The 23,544-nt window shown below is 46.6% G+C and overlaps 1 protein-coding gene across 2 annotated transcripts in view; it reads left to right on the forward strand.

The window, feature by feature from the left end:
• Nucleotides 1-23,544, forward strand: part of ABR (ABR activator of RhoGEF and GTPase) — a 188,110-nt gene that overhangs the window by 49,434 nt on the left and 115,132 nt on the right. The window contains exon 1 of one of the 2 annotated variants that reach the window (XM_029611252.1): nt 525-600. The exons of the other annotated variant lie outside the window; for it this stretch is intronic. Coding sequence (XP_029467112.1) covers nt 540-600 — 61 coding nt within the window. The 5' untranslated portion in view covers nt 525-539. Of the gene's footprint in view, nt 1-524; nt 601-23,544 lie in introns of those variants that run through there. 2 annotated transcript variants of the gene reach the window in all.

The following is a 23,544-nucleotide window of genomic DNA, read 5'->3' on the forward strand; positions in this document are numbered from 1 at the left end:
GCTCTTCATAGTAGGCACAAGGCCAAGGCTAGGGGATAGGGAAGGGAAGTGCTGGGGGAAAGGGAATTAACAAATACCAGCAGGGAGCTGGGGTAACATAGGCTTAGTCCTACCTTGAAACAGCTGTGGAGCCGCCGCCGCCCCCCCCCCCCCCCCGTAATAAAGGAGCTGAGAGCTCCGGTCCATCAGGGACCCTCATGCAGTCCTGGTTTTCAGCTTCCCGAGCAGAGCAGGCTGGGATCTGGAGTCCTGCTCGCGGGGGGGGAGATCCAGGGTTGAGGGGCACAGCTGCAGCCTGGGAGCCGCAGTTTGCAGCTGGCAGAGCCCCCCTCGCCTCTCCTTGCGTGCCCAGCGTGGGCTCCGCGGTCCGCCCACCCGGGGCTGCTGTGCGCAGATCTGCCGGCTTTGTGTATTCGCACACGCACATCTGGAAGCGGCTGCCGAGGCTCCGCCAGCAGCCCCGGGGGCAGGGGCCTTCAGTGCTGGGAGCGACGACCCCCCCCCCTCCCCCCCCCCGATCGCGGGCTTCCGGCGCGGGCATGGAGCCTCTGAGCCACCCCGGGCTGCCCCGGCTCTCCTGGATCGACACTCTCTACAGCAGTAGGTGCCTTTCGCTCGCCTTTTCTCCGCCGGCCAGGGCGGGGACTCGTGTGGCTTCCGTTCATTGATCGCTTCTCGTGGAAACCCGAGCTGCTGCGAGGGAAGCCTCTGGCTGTCAAGGTGGGCAGTCCGGACTCCCTAATGCGGACATTGGCTGCTTTCCTCGGACATTTTGCAGGTGTATATGGGAGGGAGGGAGGGAGGGGGGGAGCCAGATGCGGCGGGCGGAAGAGCAGGGGAGAGCGCGATACCCGGGGCCTGCCGGACCCCAGCTGACTCATCCGTCTGCTCTCCTGGGAGTCCTATCTCACCCTCTGGTGGGGGTGGGGGTTGCGTGTGTGAAGGGGATGTCAGGGCACGGTTGTGGGATGCTGGGCTTGCCTCTGCTTAGGGATGAGTAGTGCTTCAGAATTTGGGAGCTTTATTGGGGGGAGGGGCTGAGCAGTGCGCCCGGGGACTGTCCTCAAGGGCACAGAGAGAGCCCTTCCTCAGGGTTAGGACCTTCTGACTGGGACACCTAAACAGCAGGGAACGTGCAGAAAATCAGAGGATAACTCCTAGCCGGAGCCAGTATCCTTTTTTTTAATTTGATAGGAATCAGGCTGTGCTGCTCCTCACTTTTGCTGATTGCTTCCCGGTTGCAGAAAGCTCCCGAGTTTTCTTGTCACGTTTCACAAAATTTTCCATAGTGCCCTGGAGCCTGAGCTTCCCGTTTTCCCTCTTCTGAGAGCGGGTAACGCGCTCTCCAAATCTTAACGCAGGCAGGGCGCTCCTCCTGCCCTCCATAAATAACCGGGACCGGTTTCTCTGATCGCAACAATTTTATTACCGCATGATCATTCCAACTGTGCAATAGACACAGGCGACAATTTTACAGCAAAACTAACACTTGCGTCAGTGCAGCACCCACCCCAAGGAGGCTTCCTCTTATTATTATTTTCCACCTTTTGCTCCTCATCCAGCCAGGCTGTGCCCTCCCCACCAATTTTATTTCAACCACATCCCCAGACCAGCTCTGTTCACCTTCATTCTTGTTTCCACAGTTGTGCTTCTTACTTAGTCAAATAGACAGAAATGGAGGGGGAAATGTTTTAAGAATGCTAAGATAGTGTGTCTGGTGCTGGGAATACTAGGGTTATAACCACTCTTTAAGGGGATCTGACCCAGAAAATACACAGAGTTAATCAAAGAGTTTTTTTTAATTTTACTTTTTTTTTTTTTTTGCAATTAAAAAGTCTCTTGTGTATATTATTAAAAGGCTTTCTTATCTTCCCATTAAGTGCCCTCTTGTGATTATTGCGTATGCGTTCAGGCGGCTGCGCCCTGCTCACAGAGAGCGCTCGGCAGTGCTGCGCTGAGGTGTAACGTTAGCCTGACACCGACAGCGTTTCGACCCTCCATCTGCTCCAGGGGCCGAGAGGGCACCGTCGCTGGATACGCTGTTCATCGCGGCCGCCGCTGGCGATGCTTCCTCCTCAGTCCCCAGTTACCCACGTTTGTGGTCTGAGTAAACCCCTGCCCACCGCCAGCCCAGGTGCCCCCCTACCTGGAGGCACCAGACTGCCTCCCTCCTGTTTGGCAGGTGAGGAGAGCCCCGAACCCATAGCTGTTTCTCCAACTTGCTCCTGAACTGTGGGTGTGGAGGGTGGATTTAACTCTTCTGCCTTTTTTTTTAGATTCATCTTCCAAAAGGTTCAGGAGCCTAAGTTGTCCCCTTTAAAAACTGACAGGGGCTCAGTGCCCTCTTCACCAGGAGCCTGAAACGTGGGTGGCTATGGGGCCACATTTAGGGCGGGGGGGGGGAAATGTTAGGAGCTTAGCACTGATTTCCAGAACTAGGCATCTAATTTAGGGTCCTAGATCTTGGCGGATGAATGGCAGGTCGATACTTAGGATCCTACATTTGGGCTCCCACGTTTTGCCATAAACCGGAATCTAAATTTAGGTGTTTAGCTTTTTTTTTTAACTATTGGCCTCTTTATTCCTCTTTACTTCCTTAAGAATATAAAAAGTCGCCATACTGGGTAGACGGAGGGTCCATAAAGCCCAGCATCCTGTTTCCACAGTGGTCAAGCCAGGTCACAAGTACCTGCCAAGAACCCAAACATTCAGGCCGATGCAATTCCATGCACTGGCCGTAGAGCACGGCTCAACTCATGAATGGACACATGGTTTGGACGCGCGTCCATAATCCCCGATGCAAAACAGGGGTTAGCGTGCCCAAAACGCACGCTAACCCCTGGTGGGAGCGCACCAATGGAATGCGCTCCCACCAGACCTTCGACTCGAACCCAATCTACTAGAGTTCAAAAAAAGGTTAAAAACCTGGCTCTTCAGGCAAGCTTTCCAATAGGCACCTCCTCCTGACTTTCAGATCCAACCATTGCAGGGTGTCACCAACACCTTGCCACTTAATTTTCATACCGTACTTGCTTATTCGCAATTCTAACAGTCATTATTCACCTTTATATAACCGTCTACTGCAGACCATATTCGCTTCTAAAGTTCTTTGTAAAAAAAGGTTAAATCTGTTAAATGCTATTGTTACATTCTATGTTACTTGTAATAATGTTCAATGGTTTATTGTTATTGTTCCATGTTCTATGTAAAAAAACCCAGGTCTAACTTCCCAGACCAGGGCAACCTCTTTCGTTACTTGTAAACCGGACTGATTTGTATTGCATACAGGAATTCCGGTATATAAAAATTTAAAATAAATAAATAAATAAATGTCCATCTGAGCGCGTAGCTAAGAGCTCTCATCACATGTAAATTCACGTTGACGAGGCTATAAGCTATTTCTCCCCAATGCAAAAAAAAAAATGCGTGCCCGACGCAGGCGTTAATTTTTGAGCAGCCCAAAAAGTGTACAGAAAAGCAGAAAATACTACTTTTCTATACTTCCTCCGACTTAATATCATGGCGATATTAAATCAGAGGAACCGACAGGACTTAATATGGCGATATTAAGTCGGAGGAACTGAAAAAAGAGACTCCCCCCCCTCCAAAAAAATAAATAAATAAAGTGTGCCGGCAGTCAGGTTAGGAAAAGGGACGCTCAATCAACAAGTGTAGCTGTGCACAAGTTAGGAAAATGGATGCTTGTAAAACCCGCAGTGACAGCCACCTCTCCTGGGCACCCGCTGCCAAGGAGGCGCTAGGGGTGCACAGTTTCCCCTAATACCTCCATTTTACTGCGGCAGCCCATTTAAATATTACATCGGGAGGTGCATTGGCACACGTTAGGAGAGTGGGCACTCAATATTGAGTGCCCATTTTCCAATGGCCGATATTGCATCGGCCTGAATAAATAGATCCCAATGCTATTAATGCTGGTAATAGCAGTGGCTATTCCCTAAGCCTAAGTCAACTTGATTAGTAGCAGTTTATGGACTTCTACAGGAATTTATGCAAACCATTTTTTAAACCTAGCTACGCTAACTGGCTTAACCACATCCTCTGGCAATGAATTCCAGAGCTTACATTAATTGTGCATTGAGTGTGAAAGAATTTTCTCTTTGTTTTAAATGTGCTACTTGCTAACTTAGGGTGTGCACCCTAGTCCTTCTATTATCTGAAAGAGTAAATAACCAATTTACATTTACCCATTCAAGTCCTTTCATGATTTTATAGACCTCTATCATATCCCCCCTCAGCCATTTCTTCTTCAAGCTGAACAACCTTTCCTCATAGGGGAGCTGTTCCATCGCCTTCATCATTTGGTCGCCCTTCTCCAGTGCAACTATTTCTCTTTTGGAGATGCGGTGACCAGAATTGCACACAGTATTCAAAGTGCGGTCTCACCATGGAGCATTATGACATCCACCGTTTTATTAACCATTCCCTTCCTAATAATCCTTAACATTCTGTTTGCTTTTTTGATTGATGCAGAACACTGTGCCAATGATTTCAATGTATTATCCACTATGACGCCTAGATCTCTTTCCTGGATTGTAACTGGTAATGTGGAACCTAACAATGTGTAACTTCAGTATGGGTTATTTTCCCCTATATGCATCACCTTGCATTTGTCCACATTAAATTTCATCTGCCGTTTAGACACCCAGTCTCAAAAGGTCCTGCAGTTTATCACATCCTCATGTGATTTAACTGTGCTGAATTATTTTGTGTCATCTGAAAATTTGATCACCTCACTCATCGTATCCCTTTCCAGTAAGATTGCAAACTGGCTCCAGATTTTCAGGACAGGTTGATCCAGTCCTGGTTTTATTGCACTGCATTCAGGGACATATAGTCTTGCTTTTTCTTAGGGAATGCAATCGGGAAAGCAGAATAAGTCCCAGCATCCAGTGGGGTAAAACCAGGACTGGATCAACCTGTCCTGAAAATCTGGAGCCAGTTAGAAACTCTACTTTCTAGATCACCAGTCCAAGCACAGATGCCTGTGGGACTCCACTGTTTACCTTTCTCCACTGAGAAAACTGAATTGCCCACTGGCAATTAGCCCTCTGATTCCCCCTTGGAGCCTGCCCTCTGGCACCTGTCCCTCCCACCACAGATCCCAATAGCCTCTTCAGCAAACCAGAGGGGAGGCCCAGGGCGGGGGGGGGGGGGGGGCAGGTTATGGATCTTTGACAACTGAATGGGTGAGCCTGGTGGCTATACTGGCGAGTAAAGATGAGATCACGTGTGAGCAGGGCCGGCGCAGCCCACTCTGCAAGCCACACACTTCCACAGGGCAGTGGCCTCAGGGCCGTGACCGAGTTAAGTGAGTGGCTGGTGCCACTGAGCTGCAAAGAAGAGGAGAAGCCGCAGGGCTGCAGCGGCAGTTCCCGACCCGCCACGCAGCGAAAATGCGTTGGCAGAGGGCCGTGCAGCGAAAAGGAGGAGGAGCCGTAGCGTTGCGCAGCGAAGAGGAGGAGCCCTAGGGCCGCGCGGGCGGTTCGCAACCCGCCGCGCGGCACAGATGATCGATTTGCAGGGCCGCACGGCGAAGAAGAGGAGGAGCCAGAGGCCGCGCGGGCGGTTCCCAGCCCGCCGCACGGCGAAGATGAGATGCAGAGATGTGGGGTCAAGATGAGGAGCTGCAGGACAGCCAGAAGGAAAAAACAAGCCACCAGTCCCGTGGAAGAAGTGGAGGGCCAGGGGTTGCTGGGAGAGGCCTTTAGTGTATGTATGAAACCTGTGTGTGTCTAAGCTTGTGTGTGTCTGAGTATGTGTGCATGTCTGAGCATGTATGTGTGTGGGGGTGTCTGAGCATGTATGTGCGTGTGCGTGTATGTGTTTGAGCAGAAGCGGGGTGTTTGTGTGTGTCTGAGCATATGCGTGTGAGAGGAGGCATGTGTGTGAAAGAGGGAGCATGTGTGTGTGTGTGTGTGTGTGCGAGAGAGGGAGCACAGACAGATGCAAGCTCTAGGGATGATGGAATAAGAAGTTTAAATAGTAGTAAGTTTCTTTTTGAGCAATAAAGGTTGAGGAATTGAAGCATAGGGTGTCCTCTTCGTGTGTGTGTCTGAGCATGTATATGTGAGAAAGAGAAGGATCTTGTGTGTGTGTGTGTATATATGTATGTAAGCGAGAACGTGTGCGAGTGTGTGAACATGTATATGTAGGCGGGTATGGAGAGTGTGAATTATTTTATCCTTAGTTTTAATTTTTGGATGCTGTTTGATGTGTCTGCTGTTTTGAAATATTGTATTGATGTTTGAGAAATTTAAAACAAATTGTATATGAGTTTTTAATTATTGTACCTTCCATTCACCAGCTGTTTTGAAATATTCTTTTTGTTAGTATGTTTATACTATTATGATTAATGTATTTATTATATTTATTGATTTTATTGTTTAATGGCTGAGGATTGATTTCTGTTTTTCCATTGTGGCACTGCACAGAGCCTGACTTGTTGCGGTTTTCCTATTCAGTTTTTGCCTGCATGTTTCTATTCATATTTTATGGTTTCTTTTTCCTGTATTTGGTGAGGGTCTGCCTGTGTGATCAAGGAGGGGTATTCTAGAAGATAGGAATCTATAGCAGCTTGGTTTCTTCTATTGTCCGAATAGGAGGTGTATTGGTGTTTTAGGGCCTGGTGTAGGGTTTTTACTGGCTGGCAGTGAGTGCTGTTTTGGTGTGGGAGGTTTATTATATTGTAATTGTAATTTTCTCATGGTTTTCTGAGGGTCAAATCCACACCTAACATGCATTACAATAGTCCTAATGCCATATGGGTTCCAAGAGTCTTTTTTTTGTGTAGGATTTTGGCACCAAGGAATTGCATGCAAATACTTATGATGTTTTTTTAACCTCAGAAGACTGTACTTTGAATATTCTTTTTCATGCAAAATCTTTTATAAGTGCATAATTTTTAACCGTGTAAGTGGAGAGAGCTGGAGGCTTGAGTGAAAGGGTATAAGATTTGCTTAGGGCACCTCATACTCATGCACCAGCAATGGGTTCCGGGGGAGGGGCTGAAGACCCGGAGGGTTAAGGGTGACAGCTTTTAAAGTTTAGGTTGCTGGAAGGAGCTGGACTTTCTTTGGCAGGCCCGAGCACAGAGTGGTGGTGGGGGAGGGGGAGCACAATAATTGTTCGCACAGGGCAGCAAAAAAGCAAGCACCAGCCCTGTGTGTGAGACAGGGGCAAAGTTGGGAGCCTGCTGCAGGATCTTCCCAGCACAGTAAGCCAGTCCTTAGAGGAAAGATTTACACGTCCTCCTCCTGTTCCAACCTGAGATCTCTGGTGCACATTTCAAATAGAAGCACAGGACTACAAAAGTCACATTGTATGTAAAGACAAAGTGGGTAATATTTTTCATTGGATTAACCTCATACAATGAGTGTATAAAAAGGTATCACCTCCTTTTTTTTTTTTGGTTGATCTTTTTCCTTGCACATTCCAGTGGACTAACACTGCAGTCCCACTGCTTTATTCATGGTGGAAGTGCACAAAGAAAGCGTGGCCTGCTGTTTCCCTCCCGAAACTGAGCAACTGGGCTGTGTGTGCCTTGGGAATCGATCCCCCGAGCCTGGGGACACCTGAAGTCGGATTCAGATTCAGGTGACTTATCTGGCATGACAGTTTTACTTGTGTTGCCAGTGCCAGGAACACAGACAGGACTCTCTGATCAGGTTCCTCAGGGAAAGGCCGCACCCAAAACTCAGGGACTGTTGTGCCAGACAGAAATCCTCTTACTCAGCTCCTTCCCCCAGTGCCGGAAAGCCCTGACAAACTTTCATTCTGCAAGCTTCTGGAAGAGACCCTCAGAAAAGAGGAGGTGCTGAGACATGTCTCCGAGACTTCAGAAGCGCGCTGGAGAGATTTTTTTTTCTGCTCAACAGATTTTTGCATCTCCTTGAATCCAGAAGCGGGAGTGAGAGAGGCGACAGGACTTTTTGATGCTCTTCCCCTGCTCATTCAGTTCTCTTGTCCTCCATCCCCACCTCCCAGGTGTGCAGCAAGCCTGGCAACTCAGGCACCATTGTCATGCCAATAAAGTCACCTGAATCTGTTCCTTCAGGGCCGCAACCTTCCAGTAGACAGGGGCTAGGAGGAGAAACATGCAGTTCTTTCAATTGACATCTGTCCTGCTTTGCACTTCAAGTTCATTCTGCATTGACCTGATGAAGAGGTTAATCCAATAAAAAGGTTTCTCCTTTTATATTTTTTTGTTTTTATTTGCTAACTTTTACTTCTGAAGGAGTGAGTAGTATAACTGTCAAAAAGCTAGTCGCTGATGTAATAAGACGTGGGCACTAAATTTCAGTGCTAAAAGCCAGAACGTTAACTCCTGATGCAATAAGCTAAGAGGCTGCAAATGCAAGAGGAGTGCAAAAGAACAGTGCAAACCCCCGAACTGTGCAAACAATGAATAGCTCATGCATATTCTGATTTTAGGTCTTTATGTAGGTGTTTATTTTTCAGCTATTTAGGGGTTCTTTGGGGGGGGAGGGGGAGAACCAAAAATCGGTGTTTTTGCAGTGCAGGTACTGTTGTTGGGTGTCTTTTCTGATTGAATCAAATCAGACATTCGTGCAGCTCAGGAGCTGTTAGTGTGGAAAAGTGACAAAAACTAAGCGGAGGACTCAGAGAAGGTAAAGGAGGGATGAGTGTGTTAGGAGAAGTGGTGGTGGTGTTTCTCTGTTGTTTACCTATTTTTTTGCATCCGGGGTGTTTTATCAGGGTTTATCGGTTAAAACCTAAAATCAGAAGCCCTAATCATGCTTAATGCCCACAAACCATGAATTAGGAGCACAAGCCATGATTTATGAGCACACAGCTCTTTTTGTTTTTAGCATAAAACAACTTAAAAGTGTTCCAGAGAGGCAGACAATTAATAGCACAATTGATGGGTTTATTGAACGTGCACCTGTCTTGTCATTACGTAAGCTCTTTGGGGAAGGCAGCAGGATTTTCACCAGTATGCAGAGCTCACTGTATGAACAACGGTCTCTCACTGTCACCCCAGGCTTCCCTGGATTTGTCTCGGGTGTGGAAGACCTGAGAACAGCTGAGTAGGCAGGCGCCTCACGACAGCAGTGTGATGGAGGTATGCCGGGCTCTATGAACCAACGCTGGAGAAGCATGATGCAGCTGTAATTGTCAGTTGTGCTATTGTAAGAGCCTGCCCCAAAGTGCTTACATAAGGATAGACATTTCCAGATACAACTTTGCTGTATAGAGTGCCTGTCCCAAAGAGCTAACATTGCCATGGACAGTTGCACAATCAACAGGTCTGCATCTCTGACTTGGGCGTCCTGGCCCAGAAACTCTCTGTCTTGGGAGTCCAGAGGGTCTCTAGCTCAGGGGGTGTACACCAATGCTTAGTATAGTTTTTTTTAGGCTTGGAAATACCGTATAACTCCTGGACCAGAGATGGAATAAAAGATAACTCGCATTTTTTTGGGGCTACTGCTTTCTATGGGGCTGTTCCATCATAGGGTTCTCAGCTGGGGTGGTCCATCCTGGACCTGAGAGACCTGAGTCCAGAAGCCCCAGACCAAGAACTCCATGTCCAAGACCAAACTGGGCTCATTTCCAGACTAACATGAGCTCTAGAAATATGAGTTATTATTCTGCCTCTGACCTAGAATTAAATTTCCAGCATTAAAAAATTTCTTTAAACCTAGAGGTCTTTAACGCATCGTCCTGCATTGTGCAGTAATAACTGATGCCTTCATTAACACTGCACTTGCATGGAGGTGCACTGTGTACGCACATTTCTGTATGCAAAGTGTTACATCTGGAGTAAAATTCTACACACAAAAATATGCACATGACTATTTGCTGACATTTGTGCAGAGCCTAGTGTACAACATTATAACTGCGCAGAATCTTTTTTTTTTTGTAATTTAAATTTTTATTGACAACACAAGTTAGAATGTGACAATCAAAACAGCCATACTATACCATCAAACAAACTGCGCAGAATGGGCAGATTTTAAAAAAGTACGCCCGCACATACTTTTGTTCGCGTGACCGGCGCAAACAAGAGTACGCCGGATTTTAATAGATACGCGTATAGCCGTGCGTATCTTTTAAAATCCGGGGTCGGCGCATGCAAGGCTGCGCAAAATCGGCAGCCTGCGCGCGCCGAGCCACGCAACCTGCCTCCGTTCCCTCCATTCCCCCGCACCTTCCCCTCCCTTCCCCTACCTAACCCACCCCCCCGGCCCTGTCTAAACCCCCCCTTACCTTTGTTTGAAAAGTTATGCCTGCCCATAGCAGGCGTAACTCGCGCGCGCCGGTGGGCTGCTGGTGTGCCATCACCCAACCCGGGGGCTGGTCCGGAGGCCTCGGCCACGCCCCCGGAACGCCCCCGAACGTCACGCCGCCCCTGACATGCCCCCCGACACAACCCCCTAGCAAAGCCCAGGGACTTACGCGCATCCCGGGGCCTGCGCGTGCTGCCGAGCCTATTCAACATAGGCTTGGTGCGCGCAGGGGGAGCTTGGGGCAGGTTTTTGGGGGATACACACGTATCTTACGCACGTACCCCTTTGAAAATCTGCCCCAATCTGTTGCACATTATTACATCCGCACAGAGCCTAGAGTATATTATTATTCCTGAGCAGAGTCCGTTGCACATTATTAGATCTGCACAGTCCGTTGCACATTATTACATCCACACAGAGCCTAGAGTACATTATTATATCTGCATAGAGTCTGTTGCACATTATTACATCATTGCAGAAACTATAGTACATTATTATACCTGCGCAGAGACTAGAGTACATTATTATATCTGCACAGAGTCTGTTGCACATTATTACATCATTGCAGAAACTATAGTACATTATTATACCTGCGCAGAGCCTAGAGTACATTATTATATCTGCACAGAGTCTGTTGCACATTATTACATCATTGCAGAAACTATAGTACATTATTATACCTGCGCAGAGACTAGAGTACATTATTATATCTGCACAGAGTCTGTTGCACATTATTACATCATTGCAGAAACTATAGTACATTATTATACCTGCGCAGAGACTAGAGTACATTATTATATCTGCACAGTCTGTTGCACATTATTACATCATTGCAGAAACTATAGTACATTATTATACCTGCGCAGAGACTAGAGTACATTATTATATCTGCACAGAGTCAGTTGCACATTATTACATCTGTGCAAAGCCCAGAACACATTATTACATCTTTGAAGAGCCTAGAGTATATTACATCTCTGCAGAACCTAGAGTACATGATTATATCTGTGCAGAGCCCATAGCACATTATTACATCTATACAGTTCCCAGTGCACATTATTACATCTGTGCAGAATCTGATGCACATTATTACATCTGTGCAAATCCCAGAGTACATTATTACTTTTTACTTTTTAGAAGTTTTATTCCTACATCATATAAGAACAATTAACTAAAAGATATTTACAACTTCATTTTTGGTTTATCTTGCAAAGACATAACCTAAATCCTTAACAATGTCTTTCACATCTTTAAAAGTTAAAACAATAATATACTGTACTGGTAAAGATCTGAGCACATTATTACATCTGGGCAGAGCTTGGAGCATATTTTTACATTGCTATCATTAGTACAACAGAAATGTCTCATCTGCAACTTGTTTACTGACCTTTATTTGTCAGTATTTCCCTGTCCCTAGAGGGTCTTGTTCCTGAGGTAAAGGAGGGTACAATGACTTAGTTAAAGTCACAAGGGGCATCAGTAGGATTTGAACTCTGGCTGCCTTGGTTCACAGTCTGCTACTCTAAGGCACACCCTGATACATGCAGAAGGGAAAGTGTGCCATGGGCTCTGCCTGAAAATGGATGGAGATTCCAATTAGGCTGTCCCAGAGTGCTTTCTTTGTGTTCAGACCTCGGTGCATTTTGGGGCTGGTAGTGTTGTAATCAGTGAACTTGCTCTTAATTGCCTGATGCCAGTTGATTAATGCATGAGGTTGTGCTAGTGATGATGACTGGCTTATGTAGTGCTAATTCAAGAGTTATTATTTCTTGGATGTTGTCCTGATAATACTGAGGTAATACAGTTGTGGTGAGCTTCAAAATGAAGATGTTTCAATTGAGACAAAACTAATCAAATTATGTCTTTCCTCTGTTTTGCTCATAAAATGACGTGGTGGGAACTAAGAGCAGTAGTGAGGTGGTGCAGCAGCACGCGGGGGTCTGTATACTGGAATAGCAGGGGGCACTGCAAGGCAGGATTGAGATACATTGGCACATGTGTGGGAGGGGAGTAAGGATTGTGTCTCAGTACTGGAATAGCAGGGGGCACTGCAAGGTAGGGCTGAGGTGCATTAGCATGTTTACATGGGGGGGAGTGAGGATTGTGTCTCAGTACTGGACTAGCAGGGGGGCACTGTAGTGCTTAATGTCAGGGTTCAGTACTCTGTTGGGTGGTAACAGTATCCCTCCACACTTATCTTGACTTTGATACCTTTCCTTGTCCTGTACATTGGTGCAGTGAGTGTCTGGCCCTGCAGCATGTGTACTGAGGAACCTCTCCCTTTGCTCCCCTCCTCCTTCCACACTCAGAAATGCCCTCACTGAGGTGATGGATGGGGCAGCACAGAATTGGAAAGGGATCCCTGGGATGTCATCTTGTTCCGCTAAACTGGAGAAAGCCCCACAATACAGCCAGCATTTCCAAGGTCTGATATAGGACCAGCACAGACATACAGCCGGCATTTCCAAGGATGGAGATAGGGCCAACCCTCTATACAGTTCTGAAGGATCTTCTGAGGTTCTCTTGTACTTTCTCAATTATTGCCTTCATCATGATTCAGTATTTCTTCCTTCAGACAGTTTTATCTTGACCTACCCACAGTATGAGAATGGGTTCCCATGCTGCCAGGTAAAGCATTTCTAAGATGCCCACTCTGTAGAAATAGGTCTTCCCTTTTTGTACTGCGTTTGGTCTTCACTTATACTTTTATAGGTCAACCACAGCCCCCAAGTGCCTGTTTCTTACTGGCAGCTGTGTCATAGTAACAAGAGATGTTTTTGACCCTAAAGGATCAGGCCAAGTTCAGCACAGGCGATATGTGCTGAGATGGAGATTTCAAGACCTGAGTAAGCAGGGGGTCTGTGTATTTGGATGGAGACCCCGAGACCCGATTGAGCAGTGGATCTCATATTGAGATGCTGTGTATTGAAATAGAGACATCAAGGCCTGGGTCAGCTGTGGGTCTGTGTTTTGAGATAGAGACCTCAAGGCTTGGGTCAACACTGGGTCTGTGTATTGAGATAGAGTCCTCAAGGCCTGGGTCAGCAGTGGGTCTATGTGTTGAGACAGAAACCTCAAGGCTTGGGTCAGCTGTGGATCTGTGTGTTGAGATAGAGACCTCAAGGCCTGGGTCAACACTGGGTCTGTGTGTTGAGTCAGAGACCTCAAGGCCTGGGTCAGCAGTGGGTCTGTGTATTGAGATAGAGACTTCAAGGCCTGGGTCAACATTGGGTCTGTGCATTGAGATAGAGACCTCAAAGCCTAGGTCAGCAGTGGGTCTGTGTGTTGAGCTAGAGACCGCAAGGCCTGGGTCAACATTTGGTCTCTGTTTTGAGAGAGAGACCTCAAGGACTGGGTCAGCAGTGGGTTTGTGTGTTGAGAAAGAGACCTCAAGGCCTGGGTCAGCAGTGGGTCTGTGTTTTGAGAGAGAGCCCTCAAGGCCTGGGTCAGCAGTGGGTCTGTGTGTTGGAAGGGAAGGGAAGCCATTTCTACTCATGCATGCCAGAGACAGGAAGCTCCTGGCTGACTGTCAGAGCAATCTGCAGTGTGATATCTTTTTAGAAAAATAGTAACATAGTAAATGACAGCAGAAAAAGACCCAATGGTCCATTCAGTCTGTCCAGCAAGCTTTTTTCTTTAGGGTAGTATCTGCCTCTCCATGCAGGTTACTTTCACCACTCCCCTGCTTTCTGTGCGGTTTAACCCATTGCTTCATTTCCAGCCTTTAGCCATTAGAGATTGTCTGAGTTTATCCCACATTCTTTTGAATTCCATTACCGTTCCTGTCTTCACAGGAGGGCATTGCATGGATTCCCCACCCTTTCTGTGGAGAAAGATTTCCTGATGTTATTCCTGAGGCTACCCCCTTGGAGCTTCTTATTATGTCCCCAAGTTCTACAGCTTTCTTTCCACTGGAAAAGGCTTGATTCACATGCATCATTAATACCCTTCAGGTGTTTAAAAGTCTGTGTCCTATCACCCCCATCCCTCCTCTCCTCCAGGGTGTAAATATTTAGGTCTTTCAGTCTCATTTCGTAAGTGTTTCGGTGCAGGCCCCGTGCCATTTTGGTCGCCCTTCTCTAGACCGCCTCCATCCTGTCTCTATCCCTTTTGAGATACGGGCTCCAGAACTGAACCCCGTACTCCAGGTGAGGCCCTCACTAAGGACCTGCACAGGGGATTATCACCACCACCTTTTTCCTGCTGGTTAGGCCTCTCTCTAAGCAGCCCAGCATTCTTCTGGCTTTTGCCATGGCCTTGTCACATTGCTTCCCTGCCTTCATGCCATCAGACAGTATCACCTCCAGGAATCTCTCCTGGTCCCTGCCTTGCTTTTCATTAAACAGCAAAGCAGATTCCCAGTGTGGATCCTTTTCCTGTCCTTCCTTCCGCTTTGGCTCTTTGTTACACCCCCATATAAAGAGCTGCTAGGGAGGTGGCAAAGAGCGAGTTTGCATGAGGAAGTCCTGAGGACCGTCGGACACTATACGGGCTTGGCTTCTGCGGGGAGGCTGGGTGGAGATGCAGAATGAAGCTGGCTTTTCACCGCTCAGCACGGGCAGGAGCTGCAGGAGAGCTTTCGGTTAACATAATAGAGGGTCTTTCCCCTCCCCCGCTGGCAACTGCATCCAGCCGGCAGAATTAGCAAATTTCTCCTCCTGCTTAACGGTTGTGCAAAATAATTGAGGAGATGGGGGTCAGGCTGTTGCAGTCCAAGGCCCCGGGGGGGGCTTGTGGGAGTGAATCAGACCCGAGTTTGCAGTCTCCTTCGGTCCTGTGGAAGGTGGGCAGATGGGTTTCCCTGCCAGCTCCCGTCACGGATCTTTGCTCGGCCCTTTCTCTGCCGCCACCTCTCTGGCCAGGCCATTGCAGCGGCGCAGTCTGACCTGATTTAAAATCAGAATCGCCCTGGGGCGTGCAAGGCTCTCCTGTGAGGCGTGAGGGGGGGTTGGGGGTGGCGCACATTTTGGGATTTGCCAGAAAGCCTCTGGAAAGGGACACGCGTCAGGCTGCAGGAATTGTTAAGCAGTACAAAGGGTGAAACCTGGTCATTTTATTTCTACTAAAAGAGTGGAGGTTCCCTGGAGCAGAGGACAGCTGGCCGCGTTGGCATCCGTGCCAGGCAGGCCCTTCCCCTCCTGTATAGGAAGGCTGGTGTTTTCTTGCCATGCGGCTGAGTAATAAAATGGTCTATGATTGTAGTGTGTGGGAGGGCTGAACCAGGCAGAGGATTCAGTCACGCTTTCCTCCCCTTTCCCCGTCAGTAAGGGGGGATCAGGGGAGTGATGTCAATAGGCAGACGGTCCTGTTCATTGCTTTTAATGTGCATCGCTGATAGGGTTAATGAAGGAGCAGCTGCTTAACCAGAAGGATCCATCCCCCCTGTCGGAACACATTCATCCCACAGCCAGGGCCCCTCCACTCTTCTGCCTGGATCTCTCCATCCCTCTGCCAGGGCCTTTCCATTTCTATGTCAGGGTCCTTCCTCCCTCTGCTAGAGCCCCCCCCCCCCCCCATCTCTCTGCCAGGGCCTCTCTGTCCCTCTACAGGATCTTGGCATCTTCTCTCCCTCAGCTCAGGGCTTTGATCTCTTTTTGGAGTGTGCATTTTCCTCCCACTGTATCAGGATTTCACCTTGCAGCTCATTAAAACAAGGGAAAGACACCTGGATTTTCAACCCCTACACAAGGAAAGTGCCTTCCTGAGCACCTCCCTAAGCTAGGATACACTCATATGCACACACCTGCAGATCTCTATGCATATATACATATGCAGAAAAAACCACTCACCTGCAGATCCAAGCACATATGCAGAGAATACACATACCTGCAGATCCATATACATGTATGCATATTCAGCAGAATACATACACCTGCACATCCATATTCATAGATCAATATATAAAGAAATACATATCCCTGCAGATCCATGTACATATATACATATGCAGAGAAATACACATACCTGCAAATCCATATCTATAGGCAGAGAATTACAATTGCAGTTGCACATAGTGTACATATGCAGAGAAATAAACACACCTGCAGATCCATAGACAAATACTGTATACATATGCAGCAGAATACGCACACATGAAGATCCATATGCAGAGAATTCACAAGCATGTAGATCCATATCCATATATACCTATGCAGTGGAATACATACACCTGCAGATCCATGTATTTATTTATTTATTTATTTATTTATTTATTTTTAATTTTTATATACTGATGTTCCTGTAAAGAATACATATCGCACCGGTTTACAAGGAACTGAACAGTCGCCTCCAGGGCGGAAATACATTAAAACAGTCGCCTCAAGGCAGAATACATTAACATAAGTATACAGGAAAACTATTAAAAGAGAAATACATATATACATATATGTACATATATACATATGCAGAGAAATAAACACACATGCAAATCCATATGCAGAAAAGTACATACACCTGTAAATCCATTCGCATGTGCAGAAAAGTACACACACCTTCAGATGTCTATCCATATATGCATATGCAGAGAAATACACCCACCTGCAGATCTATCTATCTGTCTATACACACATATATACATATGCAGGGGAATATATACACCGTCAGATCCATATACATATGCAGAGGAATACACCCACCTGCAGATCCTTATACATATACAAGGGAATAGACACACTGAAGATCCATACAGATGTGCAGAGAATACACACCTGCAGCTCCCTATGTCAGTGTTCCCTCTAAGTACTGGGTTGCTGTGTGCAAAAGTATTTGCTCATGGGCAAACACTTTTGGTTTCATTACCCTGTGAGCACTACTTTCTTTGATGCAAAAGCCTATTCATTTTATGCTTACAGCAACTCAATTCGACTTAGAGTGTACACTGGCACAGCATGCAATCTTTCTCATATACACACGCATATTATCACACTTGCATATTCGCTCTCATACTCTTTCACACACATACATGCTCATTCTCACAAACACACACACACACACACACTGCTTCTCATTCTTCTCATTCACTCCCCAGATTTTCATGCACAAGCAGACTTGCTCAATTCTCATCCTCTTACACACACACACACACACACATCAGTAACTGCAAACTCATCACTGACAACACTTTGAGAAGTAACAGAAATCCCTCAGGAATTAAACAGCAGCAGCCTTATCTATGACATGGCAGCAATGCAAATATTCCATGCCCTAGAACACTAATATACCACCTGCTGGGGTTAACAGAACAAAGCCCTACAGAAAAGCTACATGCCAGCAGAAATACAGCAATTCAGATACACATGCAGAACACAGACAGACTCTTTCCTAATGTAGAATAAGGGATTACAAATTAGAAATAGAAATATGCAAACAAAAATAAAATGGAAAGCCTGAGAAACCAGACTCTGAACAGTGGAATACTGAAGAAAGAACAAAATACAAATATGTAATTTACATTCCCAAAGATAACATATTCAAATCACTAAAAATTCAAAATACATTTTTGTTTATCTTTGTTGTCTGATCTTATTTTTCTAATTGATTGATCCCAGACTATTTTTTCCATGCTCTCTTTCTTGGTCTTTTCCCAATTCCCTTTTACAGAGTCTCTTTTTTTCTTTCTATTTCTTCTCTCTCCACCTGTCTTCTTCCCTTCCTCCCTCAAATACATACTTAGGCTCTCATTCTCGGACACTGTCTCTCTTTCTCACACACTCACACACACACACACACATGCTTTTACTTTCACATGCTCTCTCTCACACACACACACTCACTCAGGCTCTCAGTCTCAGATGCTGTCTCTCTCACACACACACACAACACACACACAGAGGTTGTCACTCCCAAATGCTCTCACACAAACACACATGCTCACACACATGCTGTCTCTCACCCACACATAAAGGCTCTCACATGCTGTCTCTCACTGACACACACACATACACACACACGGGCTCTCACTCCCACATGCTGTTTTTCACATACACAGGCTCTCACATGCTGTCTCTCACCCACACATAAAGGCTCTCACATGCTGTCTCTCACTGACACACACACACGGGCTCTCACTCCCACATGCTGTTTTTCACATACACAGGCTCTCACATGCTGTCTGTCTTACACACACAAACACACACAGTTTCAGCTCACTCTCCGACATATACACACACACTGTAACAGTGGAATGTGGTGACATTTATAGCAGGGGATTCAGTCTCTCTCCCTCAGTCCCCTCTACCCTCCCACATGTGCCGCTCTCCCTCCCCAGTCTACAGCAGTCTTACACTCTCAAACCCCTCACCCTTAGAGACAAGGGACACATGGAAGCCGTATGGCATTAGGCCTGTTGTAACATATAATGGGTGTGGGTTTGGCTCTCAGAAAGCCATGAATAAACAATTACAACATAATAAACCTCCCATACCAAAACAGCACTAGCTGCCAGCACTCAAACTAAAACCCCTACCCTCAAAAAGATAACACAACAAATATTACATCAGGCTCTAAAATAGCAAAAATACCTCCTATTTAGAAAACAAAACAAGCCAAGCTGTTTAAAATACCTGTAAAATAAAAAAATACATGTTCCTAAAAATATTGTACAAAAGCTTTTAAGACTATCAGGCCAATACAGAACGGTGCGCTCAGTCGAGTGCACCGTTAGCCCCTGTTTGGCCGTGCGTTTTTGACACGCTATTATTACCCCTTATACAGTAAGGGGTAATAGCGCATGGAAAATGTGCGGCCAACCCCCCTGAAACTAATAGCGCTCATCACATGCAAATGCATGTTGATGAGCCTATTAGTTAGTCACCTGCAATACAGAAAGCAAAATGTGCGGCCAAGCCGCACATTTTACTCTAAATTAACTCCTGCCAAAGGTAGGAGTTAATGTCAGACAGCACCGGGCAAGTGTACAGAAAAGCAGAAAAAACTGCTTTTCTGTACACCCTCCGACTTAATATGATAGCGATATTAAGTCGGAGGCCCCAAAAATAAAAAAAAATTAAAAATCTTCCTAAAAAAAAAAAAAAATCTGCCCATGGCCCGCGGGTTGGAAAACGGACGCTGAATTTTGCCGGCGTCCGTGTTCTGAACCCGTGGCTGTCAGTGGGTTCGACAACCAATGCCAGTAAAATTAAGCGTCGGCTGTCAGATCTGCTGACAGCCGCCCCCTCCTTATTAGCGCAGGCCCTAATTTAAATACTGAATCGCATGCCCAGGAGAGGTGCCTGGGCGTGCATTGGGAGAGTGGGCGCTCGCCTTGGCGCGCCAGCTCTCCCGCGGAGTTTACTGTATGGGCCTGTATATGAGTCCCTTCTTCAGATGTCAGAGCAGAGACATTATCACCAAAGGAATAGAGTCACACTTTGTCAAAATTTTCACTATGGTTGCAGTAGAATTATAATCGTCAAAGAAAGAACTGACATACCATAATTAATAATCAACAAATATCAATGCTGAATTGCCAATGACCATCATATCTGGGCAAAATGTGTCAAGTGAGTACACATAGTTCAGTGTGCTATGCACATCCGATTGGTGCCACGATGTTTAATCATCGGTCATTTTTACATTTTTTAAGTGATGCAACAGCAAAGTTCATGTGAAAAATATTAATGTCTTTTACCACATAATAGAAATTGTCCACAATTTTCATCCACAATGTTGATGATGTTAATAGTTAATGATATTTCAACTTAACTTATGAAGAGTTATCAGCCCGAAGAGTTGATGTACTGTTTCTTGCCAAAACGCCCGACATGGTCCGTGTTTCGGAAAGCGGGATTCCTTCTTCACTGGGCTACTTGATGGTCCGGTGATCTTCCGGCTTAATAATTTAAACTTTTGGAACTTGAACATGTCTTATCGCAAGTGTACACAAAGTACATATACATGCAGATCCATATACATATATATATATGCCAAAAAATACACACATCGCAGATACATATCCATCTATACATAGGCAGAGAAATGCACTCACCTCCAGATCTGTATCCAAATATACTGTAAATATACACAAAGTACACATACATGCAGATCCATATATATATATATACATATGCAGAGAAATGCATATAACTGCAGATATTTATATGTGTGTGTGTGTGTGTAGAGAAAAACACACATCTGCAGATACATATTCACTGATACATATGCAGAGAAGTACACACAGTGGCAGATCCATATCCCTATATAAATATGCAGAGAAAAACACTCACCTGCAGATCCACACCAATCTATACATATACAGAAAGTACACACATGCAGATCGATATCCATATGTAGAGAAATGCATACACCTGGGAATCCATACTCATCAATACATATGCAAAGAAATGCACTCACCTCCAGATCCATATTCATAGATACTGCACATATACAGAAATTATACACGCATGCAGATCCATATCCATATGTAGAAAAATACAAACACCTGCAGATCCATATCCATGTCAACATATGTAGAGAAATAAACACACCTGCAGATCCATATCCATATATACTTGTGTAGAGAAATACACACATATAAGTGCAAGGTGATGCATATAGGGAAAAATAACCCATGCTATAGTTACCATATTAGGTTCCATATTAGGAGCTACCACCCAAGAAAGATCTAGGCGTTATAGTGGATAACACATTGAAATCTTTGGGTTTTTTGACTGTGCTGCGACAGTCAAAAAAGCAAACAGAATGTTGGGAAATATTAGAAAGGGAATGGTGAATAAAACAGAAAATGTCATAATGCCTCTGTATCGCTCCATGGTGAGACCACACCTTGAATACAGTGTACAATTCTGGTCGCCGCTTCTCAAAAAATATATAGTTGCGATGGAGAAGGTACAGAGAAAGGCGACCAAAATGATAAAAGGGATGGAACAGCTCCCCTATGAGGAAAGACTAAAGAGGTTAGGAATGTTCAGCTTGGAGAAGAGATGGCTGAGGGGAGATATGATAAAGGTGTTTAAAATCATGAGAGGTCTAGAACGAGTAAATGTGAATCGGTTATTTACTCTTTCAGATAATAGAAGGACTAGGGGGCACTCCATGAAGTTAGCATGTGGCACATTTAAAACTAATTGGAGAAAGTTCTTTTTCACTCAACGCACAATTAAACTCTGGAATTTGTTACCAGGGAATGTGGTTAGTGCAGTTAATGTAGTTGGGTTTAAAAAAGGATTGGATAAGTTCTTGGTGAAGTCCATTACCTGCTATTAATTAAGTTGACTTAGAAAATAGCCACTGCTATTACTAGCAACGGTAACATGGGATAGACTTAGTTTTTGGGTAATTGCCAGGTTCTTATGGCCTGGATTGGCCACTGTTGGAAACAGGATGCTGGGCTTGATGGTCCCTTGGTCTGACCCAGTATGGCATGTTCTTATGTTTTTATGCAGATCCATATATATATATAGAGAGAGAGAGAGAGAGAAATGCACACATCTATAGATACATATCCAGTTATACATATGTAGAAAAATACACACACTGGCAGATACATATCCATATATACATATGCAGAGAAATACATTCATCTGCAGATCCACACCCATCTATACATATGTAGAGAAATGCACACATTTGCAGATCCATATCTATATATACTGTAAATATATACAAAGTATACACACATGCAGATCCATATCCATTTGTAGAGAAATGCACACTCCTGGAGATCCATATACATATATGTTGCGATCCCCCCTGCTGCTGCGCTGCAGGAGGTCTCTTACCTTCCTCCAGAGGCCGCTCTGAAGCCAGGGCCTCGCCTGCGCATCTTCCAGGACTTGTTCCAGGGCCTGAGAGGCCTAGCTGCTCCTGAGGCATGCCGGTGGCTTGCAGCCTCAGTGTTTGGACTTCCTGTTGGGCGACGCCTTCCCTAGGGGCTGGCCCGCAGCTCTCTACCCTAGTTATAGGACCAGCGGTGGGCGGTCCTGGCAAGCTCCTCCCAGGGAGTTGCCTTCTACCTCCAGTATTTAAGGACTTTCGGTTCACTGTGTCTTTGCCTCCGGATCGGGCTCTACAGTAGTCTGTAACCCTGCTGATACAGGTCCGCCGTGGCTCCGACTCCTGCTTGTCTTCTGCCTGCCTTGACGCCGGTCTGTGCCTCTGACTCCTGCTTGTCTTCTGCCTGCCTTGACTCCGGTCCGTGACTCTGACTCCTGCTTGTCTTCAGCCTGCCTTGACTCCGGTCCGTGACTCTGACTCCTGCTTGTCTTCAGCCTGCCTTGACTCCGGTCCGTGACTCTGACTCCTGCTTGTCTTCAGCCTGCCTTGACTCCGGTCCGTGACTCCGACTCCTGCTTGTCTTCAGCCTGCCTTGACTCCGGTCCGTGACTCCGACTCCTGCTTGTCTTCAGCCTGCCTTGACTCCGGTCCGTGACTCCGACTCCTGCTTGTCTTCAGCCTGCCTTGACTCCGGTCCGTGACTCCGACTCCTGCTTGTCTTCAGCCTGCCTTGACTCCGGTCCGTGACTCCGACTCCTGCTTGTCTTCAGCCTGCCTTGACTCCGGTCCGTGACTCCGACTCCTGCTTGTCTTCAGCCTGCCTTGACTCCGGTCCGTGACTCGGACTCCTGCTTGTCTTCGGCCTTGGATCTGAGCATTACAGTCGCCTGTAACCTAGCCGATCCAGGTCCTCCATGTTTGATGGCGCCTTGTCCTGTCTCTGCTTGATGTTCCTGATGTCCAGTGTCTCTGCCTTGATGCCTGTCTCTGACCCTGCCTAGATGTTTGTTCCTGTGCCTGCCAGCCGTAAGGGCTTCGGATGTGAGTTTCCCAGCATCGGAGTCCTGTTCGCCTGGGTCTTCCCCGCGCCCTCCTTCTCAGCGTGGTCCGCGACCAGCCTCCCAGGGCTGTGTAGGGCGCGTCTGGGACAGGGTGGTCCGTGACTCAGTCCCACGGGTGGGCTGAGTAGGGCGCCCTGATGGACAGTGCAATGTTCCCGTCCAGCCTTGTCTCCAGTGTCTGCTTCAGCCTGTACCCTGATGTCTTCCTCTGCCAGCCGAGGGGGCTTCGGATGTGAGTATCCCAGCATCGGAGTTCCTACTCGCCTGGATCCTTCTAGTGTCTCGCTTCAGCCCTTGCCCTGATGTCTCTGTCTTGCTTCAGCCTGCTTCTGCCCCGTCTGATGTCTTCAGTTTAAGGACTCTGTCTGCCCTCGCCTCTGTCCGGCCTGCTGCCCATTGCCGTTCCCTGCGGCGGGTCCGAAAGGGCCGGGAACAGTCGGAGGACCGTTCACTAGTCAACTTCCCCGTGTTGGCTACCATGG

Source organism: Rhinatrema bivittatum, chromosome 8, assembly GCF_901001135.1.
Source record: "Rhinatrema bivittatum chromosome 8, aRhiBiv1.1, whole genome shotgun sequence".
NCBI lineage: Eukaryota > Metazoa > Chordata > Amphibia > Gymnophiona > Rhinatrematidae > Rhinatrema > Rhinatrema bivittatum.